Source organism: Phocoena sinus, chromosome 5 (assembly GCF_008692025.1).
Source record: "Phocoena sinus isolate mPhoSin1 chromosome 5, mPhoSin1.pri, whole genome shotgun sequence".
Taxonomy (NCBI): Eukaryota; Metazoa; Chordata; class Mammalia; order Artiodactyla; family Phocoenidae; genus Phocoena; species Phocoena sinus.
The window spans coordinates 3,657,578-3,667,867 of NC_045767.1; the positions used below are offsets into that span (position 1 = coordinate 3,657,578).

Sequence of the window (10,290 nt, forward strand, 5' to 3'; positions counted from 1 at the left end):
TGAGAATCTCTCTTTCCGTGGAGCTCGTATTGTAGCAAGGGAGGACCGCTAGGCCAGGGAAAGACACTCACGTCAGGCACTGAAAGGTGCTGGGGGGAGCAGTCCAGCAGGGGCTTTTCAGCGTCCGGCCGAACCAGGGACCGAGGGTGTACTGAGGTGGCCACTTCTACCCGAAGAGTGGTGGCAGGGCTGTGAGTGCTGGCCCATGCGGGGCAGGGGTCTGTCCCAGGGGCCCCCGGGGACCCGTGTCGGAGGCAGACTGGAGGCAGGAAAGCCTCTTGACCTCCCAGGAGGGGCGTGAGGATTCGCTGGCATCGCCATCCTTGGTCCCATTGGATGGAGATGTGGCTCCAGATCCACCCCCTGCTGACCTCTCAGGCATCTGCCACGCCCTCCTGCTGTATCTTCACCTCTCCCCCCTCCTCGCTTCCTTCAAAGCATTGACAGAGTCTGTAGTGTGTCCCATCTTACAAAACAGATTCTGCCCCAGCCCCACGTCCCCTGCAGACGCTGTCCTGTGTGCCCAGGTGTCCACTCGCCCACCTGCTGAGGTTTGGCTGCCCTGGAGCTGCCTCCCCTGATGTGACCTCCGCCCTCACCTCCCCAGGTCTGGACGTCTCCGGGCACCGCTCACCGCTCTCTGTGTCTGGGGTGACTCTGCATTCTCCGGGGCTCTCTCTGCCCCTGTGAGGGTCTCCCCCTCGGCCCCCTCTCGTCAGCTCTCCTTCCTTTTGCCCTGTGCTCTTGAGGGTACGGGCCTGGCTTGATGAAGCTCCTGCTGTCAGGCCACGGGGCCGCTGCTCCCTTCGCAGGGCCCCTCTTCGGACCTCGTGCCACGCTCTGCCTTCTCCCCACCCTGACCACGTCCTTGGGCCAGCAGCTCATTAGCTGTCCTAGGGGAGCGCCGTGGGCCGCCCTCCTCAGAGCCCAGCTTAGCCCCCCGGGGGTGGGCGGCGTGGTCCTCTCCTTCCCACCGGCCACGGCACCCACAGCCCGGCCGGCGTGGCCTTTGGAGGCATTTCCGAGTGAGCGAGCACGTGCGGAAAGCTGGCTGCCGGGGACCCGCGCTTAGTCGCCCCCAGAGGGGTTCTGAGCAGCCCGTTTGAATGATCGTTAAGACACCGTTCTCCTCACACGACGCTGCGTGCCACCTAACCGGTATTCTAAGTCACACGTGAACACAGCCAGAGCGGGGAGAGGTCAGTCCGCGGAGACCTCCTTTGGGGGGGGACGTACAGCGGATTGTCGACTTTTTCCCCAAAGAGCAGCTTGTAGTCTCCCGTGGAGACTTGGCGACTGCAGACTCACTTTGTTCCATCGTAAGTCTTGCCTTGACCTGCGGAGACCGTGCTGTAAACAGTCGGGAATCCTCGGTATCCATGTGTTTGGTCGCTGCAGGGAGCCCCACCCTGAGGAAGTGGATCCCGTGAGCTTGTGCTCCCCCACCGGTGGTTTCTGCCCCTGGTGCTGTAGCCTAGGAGCAACCTGAAATCAGAAAGGTCTTTACAGGCCTTCATGTCAGAGGCTGCCCCCGCAGGGCTGGGAGAGCCCGCGCTGGGTGCGAGGCAAAGCGTCCTTCAGAGCCTCAGTCTCTCCAGCTGTAAAATGCATATTTTAAGGGTGCTTTTAGAGTGGGGCTCTGTGAGGTGGTCCTATTACTGTTGTTATCGTTTTTGCCTATTTCCAGAACTTGTTTTATTCTTTAAGCCATTTTCCTAGGGGAAAATACTGATGACTTGGAAACCATACCTCAGCCAACGTCTTCTCTTTCCATTAACAGTCTCCAGTTTTTAGGCACCGGACTCTGGAGAACTCGCCCATGTCCAGCTGTGAGACCAGTGATGCAGAGGGCCCGGTGCCCGTGAACAGTGCGGCCGTCCTGAGGAAGAGCCAGCCGGCCCCCGCCAGCTCCCCCTGCCGGGGACACGTGCTTCGGAAGGCCAAGGTGAGATCCTGCCCCTCCTGCTTGCGCGCGGGGTGGGGGGGGGGGGAAGGCCAACACTGCTGGGGAACGGGCATCCCGGGGCGGCTGGGGGACGCCAGCACTGGCACAGGCAAGGTGTGGTGGAGGCACTTCAGCCTCAGACTTTGTGGGTGGGGTGCAGGAGCTCAGTGTGGCCTCCTGTTCCAGTTCTGCAGCTTCTATATTAGATGCCATTTCACGAGTATCTACCCAGTTTTTCCTAAAGTCAGACCCTCCTACAGGAATCCTCCTTTTGAAAGGCAAAAAAGACCAGAGCTTGTCTCTAGGCCTGGACCATCTGTTTTCAGGAAAACCAGCAGCATGATTCTGTGTCCTGGCTTCTCCTGACCTGTCCTTTCATTGGTGAAGTAGAGACTGGCCAGTGACCGCTGGGATCCTTTAAAAAATCAAAAGTCGAGGCAGACTCTTCTCCATACCCTCTGCTTCCCAGCCCCACCGTAGCCTGTAATCCTGTACCCGAGGGGCCATTCTGTAGTACCTTCCAGTCTTCTGATGAGATTGGCCACTAACGATTTTTGATGCTAAGCTTTAAAATCTCAGAGAATTTTTAAAAACTATAGTTTATCAAAGCAAACAGCTCCTGACGGCTTAACTGAAAGTGTGTGGTATGAAAAACTCGTACTTGGTACAGTCAGGCTAATGCATCCAGATGTGTTTAATTTGTTGTGATGAACGTGGAGGCCAGACATCCTCCCCTCACTGTCTCTGGGACCCTCTCTGGCTGTCATTACCTCCGTTCTTTGGCAGCTTTGGAACCCATTCCAAATTGGCTAGAAATCTGTTGTTTTCTGACAAACGGATGTGGTGTCAGATGTGAATGTGCGTGTTAACCTCTGGCTGCTGTGTTCACGGAGGGTCCCTGCCGATGAGGGTTAGAAACGGCATCCTGGAATATCTGTCTTCGTAGCGTGTGCGTTTGACTGAGCCTGTGTGTCGATAAATTCAGGGAAAAGGAGAATTACTGCGCATCACTTGTGACTTTCCCTTGGCCTGCATCAGGTGTTCTTCGTTTGCAGAGGAGTATGTTTTGCCTGAGAGATGTTTAGAATAGGGCTGTCCCATAAAGTCCCCCTAATTGTTGGCGGAAGGGAAATGCGGTAAAAGTAGTTCATTTATTTCTCTACTGTCAGAGAAATGAGTTTCCAGTTCTGTCAGTCCAGCCTCTGAAAGGGCTACGTTTTCCATGCCTGCTCTCACCGTCCCAAGGCTCAGTACTCTGCACTTCCTGCCCCCTTTTCACAATAAATGTAAAACGTGTGGTTTTGGCCGGTTCAGGTGCACAGCTGGCCGTTCAGACTGGACCACATCCTCCCTGAAGGCGTGGGATCGAGCAGGGGTTTCCCAGGATTCCTGAGAATAGTGGCAGGGGACCCACGGCTGGAGGGGGGGGTGGTGGCCTGGCCTCTTGCCTCTGGGAGCGTCCGTCCACCTGTAGATGCATCACACACGTGGCCTCCTCTTGCACCCTGGCCTTTTTTCTGAGGACCTTTCTGAGTCTGACTCGTTCTGGGCTCGGAAACCGTTACCCCAGGCTGTATTCCTGGAATAATTTCCCATCCCCGATGAGGGATGCTCTGGAGTGTGAGAGAGCGCGCTTCTGAAACTCAGAGCGTTTCAAGTCACCTGTCACGGGGTTTCCCAGCCGAGAAGGGGGCTGAAGGGCCCCGACGTCCAGCTCCAGGCCCAGCATTCTCCCCGCAGCCTGGGAACTCCGGGTGCCGAGGGACGTTCTGGGAGCCGGGGCGTGGTGGCTGCAGTGCTTTCAGAGCTGACACACGTGCCCCAGGTCCCAGCGTACCAGGACTGGGCCATCCCGAGCACGGGACACCCGCCTTCATGCAGCCTTCTCAGTGAAACACACGGCGGCCTTGGGTCCTCCCCATGTCCCCCTGGCTGGGCGTGTCTGTGGAGCTCCCTGCTTGGTGGCCAGCGTGACCTGTGCTTAGTCACACGATTACACGTGTAATCGTGTGTGTGAGGCTTTGGCAGCGTGTGCAGGCACATACACACGACTTCCCTCCAAGCCGGCGCCGCCCCAGAGGCTGGCGGCTGCGGAGGGAGGCTTGCCGGGCGCCGGGCTCCCTGCCGCCCGGAGCATCACCTCTGCGCAGAGCAGCTGAGCACCCTCTCTGGGGAGCCCGGAATTGGGGGTGGGGCAGGGGGAGAGGCCACGAGGTCGCCCACGCCTCTGTAGGACCAGCGGTGCAGGCGGCTCAGTTTGGGTTTTGTTTCTGCCACGTTGGCTGACGCCACGCTTTTAGCCATTAACGAAGCAAGCTTGTAGTTCGACGCTAAAAAAAAGGGGAGAAATTCCTAATTTGATACAATGTGAGAAGGTGTGCAGTGTACTCACGGCCCAGTTAATGAGCCCCTGGGGTACAGTGGGAGTCAGGCACTTGCGTCAGACCAGCGCTGCCGCGCTCGGTGCCCCCAGGGCAGGCGGGAGAGCCCTGCTTGGCGCCAGGCCCCGTGTGGGGACCGCCACGCCACGCGCACGTTCTCTAGATTTGCAGAGTCCTTAGTGGGACTCAGGCCCATCGCGGTTTGGGCCGTGTGGTGATCCTCAGCCTGTTGCCGGGGAACCTCGGCGCTGTTTCCACGGCAGCTGAGTCCTCACCCTCTGGGGCACAGGTGTGGATGGGATGCAGCCTGACGTGTCCCAGCCCCGCACGTGCCCTTTTGATCTGTACACGCTTCCTCTTGCCTCGCTTGGCAGGAGTGGGAGTGAAGAACGGGACATAGAGCTCGCGGACGCCCAGCTCGCACAGCGTCGTCCCATCGCGTGGCCGCAGGGAGCTGGCCCGGGCGCTCCAGCAGCAGGACTCGGGGTTTTGCGGCCGGACCAGGACCCAGGACCTGGGTGCCAGGACCCGGGCCTGCCCGCTGTATCCTCTCTACTGTATAATGGTTCCCTTAAAGAGATTTACTTGTAACACTTTGGCTTCCAACTTCATTTGTTTAAAGTCAGAAAAGGGACGGAAGGTATTGTGAGAGCCTCCCCTGGCGGATGGAGAAGCTTCATCTTCCCACGCAGGTAACTGATTGCTTTCACCAGTTCTCGGCACTCCCAGCCCAGACCGAAGATGAACGGCCGACAGGCCCTGGACGTGCTCCGTGCCCCGGCGGGGGTGTGAGCGTGAGGCGTGGGCCTTGGGCTAGCCCGCCCCTCGGCCAGGAGGATCCAGGGATGTCGCTGCAGCGTGAACAGCAGGAACCCGCACCCGAGTCTCCGCCTCCCTCTCCCCACATGCCCGGCCCCCTCATCACTAGGGGTAATGGTGCCACAGAATTGTGCTGTGAAGCATTCTTTACCTTTTAAAAAAATTTTTCTGGACAGTTGCTTTCTGTCGCCAGGATATGAAAAGCTGCCACTCTTCTTTAAACTTTAAAAACTTTTCTCTTTTTCTCCTGTGCCACGCTTATAGCTGCAAGGGTTTTTCAGAGGTCTGTGTCATATTGTGTATTTGTACGGCTTTTGAAAGGCAGCAGTGTTTTCGATATTTCACGCATATGTGTCCTTCCCGGCTTTTCCCAGCATCCAAACCCCCTTCTACCCCTTCAGAGCAAGCGGGTGGCCCTCAGACACCTGGTCGGCCTCGGGGTGATGGTCACACTCATTCCCGAGGGGCGCGTACGCCCTTTGAGAGGCAGCAGGTTCTGGGAACTGCGCAGCTTTAGGACAGAAGAAGGACCCCCGAGAGCTTCTCTCCCACCCCCGCCCCTGTGACCCACCAGGGGACTTGGTTTACTGTTTCCCTCAGGGCGCGGCCGCAGGTAGGGCCTCTCTGAGTTTCCCCGTTTGCCTCCAGAGGGGTGTTTCCCGAAGCTTCAGACACTAAGGCGTGAAGGGGACAGGCCAGTTCACAGGTAGAGGTAATGTGGGTCCCAAGAACCAGGCCGGCTCTCCTCTGCCTGCAGAGGGACCTCTCAGGAATTCTCCTTGTGCAGCCACTGCCCAGAAAATACATCTGTCACCCCGGAGCCCTCGGCAGACTGACCGATGGGAACCAAATCACACGCGGGGATGGGCTCTTCTGCCTGCAGTTGGTGTAGGCCTGCCGTCCTCTGCTTCTCATCAGATACAGGAGCAGGAAGCAAGAAAACCGTGCACTGCGAGCACATCCCGGGGCGCCCACGGCCTCCGGGCCTTGCCAGTCAGGGTTGGAGTGGCCCTCGAGGCCAGCACGGGCCCGTTTGGTTGTCACTGACCAGAGCCAGAGTGCGGTCTCAGCAGCTAAGGAAGTTCTGCAGCAGGGCACGAAGGCTGCTTAGCTGGACTCCGCCCGAAACCTGGATTGGTTGCGAAGCCGTCTGCCAGGTCCGTGGGCTGCCCACTTGGCGGCCGTCACCTGCACGTAGCACGTTGGGCCCCCCAGCCCTGACCCCGGGAAATCCAAGTAGGAAGCGGGGAGCGAGGGGCCTCCCCAAGCCTCAAGGCCCCACCTTCCCGGCCCTGCTGGGAGGAGGAGCCCCTCTCCCCGTGTTCTCCATCAGCGTAGGAAGCTAACTTTCCGTAAAGGGGAAAAGTGGGGTCCTGGCTGCCTTCCAGTCGAATGAATGTTCCCCAAATAAGGCTCTCAGGCTATCCTGGTTGGCAGCCAACTTGGCCCACGACAGCAGCCAGATTTTGATGGTTGCTCAGGAGGGAAGACATGACCTTAGCCCGGGAGCAGATGGGCACAGGTGGGTGGGCCGTTAGCAGAGGTCACCACAAATGTCACCTCGACCATCGCTGTGGGTCACGCCTAAGGACACAGCCAACTGGCACCAGAGCCGGGATTTGCACCCTGGCCTTAAGGCTCCTGGTGTACATATTCTGTGTTGAAAAACACCAGGTTTTTTAAATTCACTTTCACAGCCATAAGCCTTTTAAAGAGGATGGTGGATTCAATCCTGACGTCCCCCGGAGCCATTTAAAACGGCCCCGCGGAAGCCAAGGCCGCCAGCGTCGGGCTCCTTTGATGCCCTTGAGGCGTTCCCTCGATGTCTTTAGATTTGATCAGAAAGTTAGTTTAAAGCGTTCGCTTCAGAATAAGTTATTTATTTGTATTTGTTCAATACATATAGTTTTTAATTTATATCTGTACATATTAGACACACCGTGGACATCTGCCCAACACCCTGGCAGTGATCTCATTGCCCCCCCTTATCTCAGGGCAGCCGGGAGACAGCGGTTGACAGAGCCAGGCTGCGGGGGTGGCCCGGCCTCGGCCCTCGCTCCGGGGTGCAGGTCACCATCCCTCGGAGAAGTGGATTCTTGAGAAATGTCCCCATTCCTCTGACAGACAGTCATGGTCGCAGAGTGCTGGCCAAACTGTAACAGGATCCTAACTGAAATGAGACACGTGTGGTGGCCAGACCGGGGGCTGGCGTGAGGCCGCCACCCTCTGCGGGCCACGGGGCCCTTCCCTTAGGACAGAGGCCACCGTCAGCCTCAGGCGGTCTGCTTCTGGCTTTGGTGAGGGGTCATCAACTTCAAAGTCCTCTCCATTTTTATATTTTTATAATGTTTTTCATCACTCACGAGCCTTTTGCACAGAGATACATTGATGGTGAGAGGGCGCGCTGGGTCACCCCTGACGTGGGCTCAGGTGCAGGTGACCACCCCCTGCCCAGAGGCCACAGATGGTCGGCCAGGGCCGGGGAGCCAGCAGCCCTCCCGCCCGGCCCCGGGACGGTCCTCTGCGGGACCCAGTGGGTCTGGGGATGCTCCCAGCCTCTGGGGCTCTGCACGACGGTCTCCCCGGGGCTCTTCTCTTGGCCGCATGTGTAGAACTAGTCGTGGCCCCTCGGTTCAGACACCTTGGCGTTGTCCAGCTTGACCGTCCACCTTATTCATCTCGCTGGTCCCTGAGTCATTTTGGGCTCCTTCTGAAAACCCGAGACGACTCTGATGGGTTGGAATGTGCCGCCTTTGAAAAGTGTCTCAAAAACTGTGTGTCCTGGGCCCTGAAGACCGCCCCCAGGCAGGAGTTTCAGATTCCTGTTAATCGTGGCAACAGTTTGGAATTTGTGTACAGGTTTCCAAGGGGACAGCTTTGCAGCTGGGGTAGGCCCGATGGCCGTGGGCAGAGCTCCGTTGTTGGCGGTCCCATTTATTCTTTCCAGAAGAGTAACTCTATCAGCACGTAAATTTTGCCTACAGACCTACTTCACCAGGCAGCGTTCTCTGATTATTCACACGTCCTGCGACAGGAACCTTCCAGGGCTGGGCACGGGGGTGGGCACTCGGGCAGGACCTCTCCCGCCAGAGCAGTCAGGCGTCTGCGGCGGCTGCATCCCAGCGCGGCCCCCGCACAGCCCAGCGGATGCCTTTTCCAGGAGCAGGGGGCCTGCCCGTCTCCACCGCGGCCCACGTGAAGGTCACGGCAACACCTCAGTGTTAAACTGTGGCCTTCCTCTTTTCTTTCTAAATTAAGTTCCTTAAATGATTTCAGACTGTGGCATAGTCTTAAAGAGGGTGATTTTATTGTTCTTGTTGTCATTACTGTCTTCTTATCCCCACGACGGGCTGGGTTGATGCTGTGAAGTAAACTAAAAATAAATAAACTAACGTTTTCAGGCCCCCACACACGTGGTGCAGCATCACAGAAAGCCCCTCAGTGACGCCCGAGCCGTAGCGGGATAGCGTGTCATTTGGGAAGGTGAGGGAGCTTCACGCCCAGGGAATTGGTGGCCTCACATGCACCCTCTTACCCATCTTTTGTGAAATAATTCACTTACGTCCTTCCAGAAAAGCCCAGCTTGACAGCATACAAGTATTACCAGGTATTTCTGTTAGTTGCCACGGAAAAAATTTTCGAGATGGGATCATCAGATCATAATTCTTAGGGACCAAAGGTGCTTTTAATAAGATAATCTTTGTATTTGAGTTTTTTAATGAGAAAGGAAACATTAACTTTAAACTTTAGCATCAGCTTTTAAGTTATAGAGATTCAGCATTAATTGACCGTGGCTATAAGTTGTAAAATGTTTGTTTTCATATTAAGAATGTAATTATTTCCTTATTGTATTTTTTAAAAACTAAAGTCATATTTAAAATTCTCCTTGAAAGAAACAGGCAAGAAACAGGAAAGATTTTTTTAATTAAATATGTTGGCAGTGTCCGTTTTAAATAACTGTAAATACATTTTCACTGTGTTTCGCAATGTATTTAATTCATAAAGTAAAAAATTTTATCAGAAGAAACTTGCATTGGAAATATTCGTTTTCAGTCCATTTGCCCGGATTTTGTCGTAGCCTCACTGGAATTTTCTGCTTTACTAATGGATTTTTCTACAGTTTTACACGGTGTAGCCCGCAGACTGGCGCCCTCGGGCGTGCCTCATTTGTGTATTCTTAATAAACTCGCTGTTCCAACTCGGCCTCTGCGTCTTGACCAGCTAGGTTTGTGGGCAGACGGAAGGACTTTCGGATGAACGGAGGCATTTTGCCGACAAGGCATTTTGCTTGCCAAGTAGGGAGGGATGTAAGCGGGATCAAGGTGGGGCAAGTGTTTTATTTCTTTGACAAGAATCTTCTTTCACGAAGGAAACGCGTATTTCATTTTATTTATTTATTTAATTTCTGGCTGCACTGTGCGGCACGCGGGATCTTAGTTCCCCGACCAGGGATGGAGTTCGTGCCCCTGCATTGGGAGCACAGAGCCTGAACCCCTGGACTGCCAGGGAAGTCCCAAACATATTAAAAGTTGCTTTTAGGCCAAGGACCCGAATATCCGGGTCAAGGAGCGTCCGTGCTCCTGCTGAGTGCAGCTCTATGCCTGGTGCCCGAAACAGGACCACATGGGATGTGACTCTGCTCTCAGGACATTCACTCCAGCCAGGGACACAGACGTGTCAACAGGTAACTCTGAGTGTGGGACTGGAGAGTTCTGGAACCACAGGAGAGAGAGCAGCTGCCTTTCAGGCGGTTGGCGGTGGGGTTTGCGGGTATGGGTTTTTGAGCTGGGTTGTGCTGTTTAAATAGGAGTTCAGCAGGGAGAGAAGCAGGGGAGGCGCAGCAGGAGCCCAGGGTGGAGGGTGAGAACATGAGCCACACTGGAAGGTGGCTCTAGAAGAGCGGGCTGGATCAGCCGGAGGCCTCCTGTCTGCAGATGGTGGGGGACTCTGTGGAGCGCATGCAAGGCTTCTCTTGGGGTGGGGGCGGGGGGGTTGGCCAGATTTCTGGTGTTAGAAAGACCACTGCCAGCGGGACGGGAGCGAGTCACACTGAGACCCAGGCAGGCATATGTGGCCACACTGGCCGGGAGCAGAAAGGCCGCCGTGGATGCACAGCCCACCCGAGGGCTAATGGAGATGCAGACG

The 10,290-nt window shown here is 56.1% G+C and overlaps 1 protein-coding gene across 1 annotated transcript in view; it reads left to right on the forward strand.

Moving 5' to 3' along the window:
- AFAP1 (actin filament associated protein 1) overlaps positions 1-9,348 on the forward strand; it is a 125,866-nt gene extending 116,518 nt beyond the window's left edge. The window contains 2 exon segments of the mRNA XM_032632611.1: positions 1,781-1,945; positions 4,701-9,348. Coding sequence (XP_032488502.1) covers positions 1,781-1,945; positions 4,701-4,712 — 177 coding nt within the window. The 3' untranslated portion in view covers positions 4,713-9,348.
- The last annotated feature ends 942 nt before the right edge of the window (positions 9,349-10,290 follow it).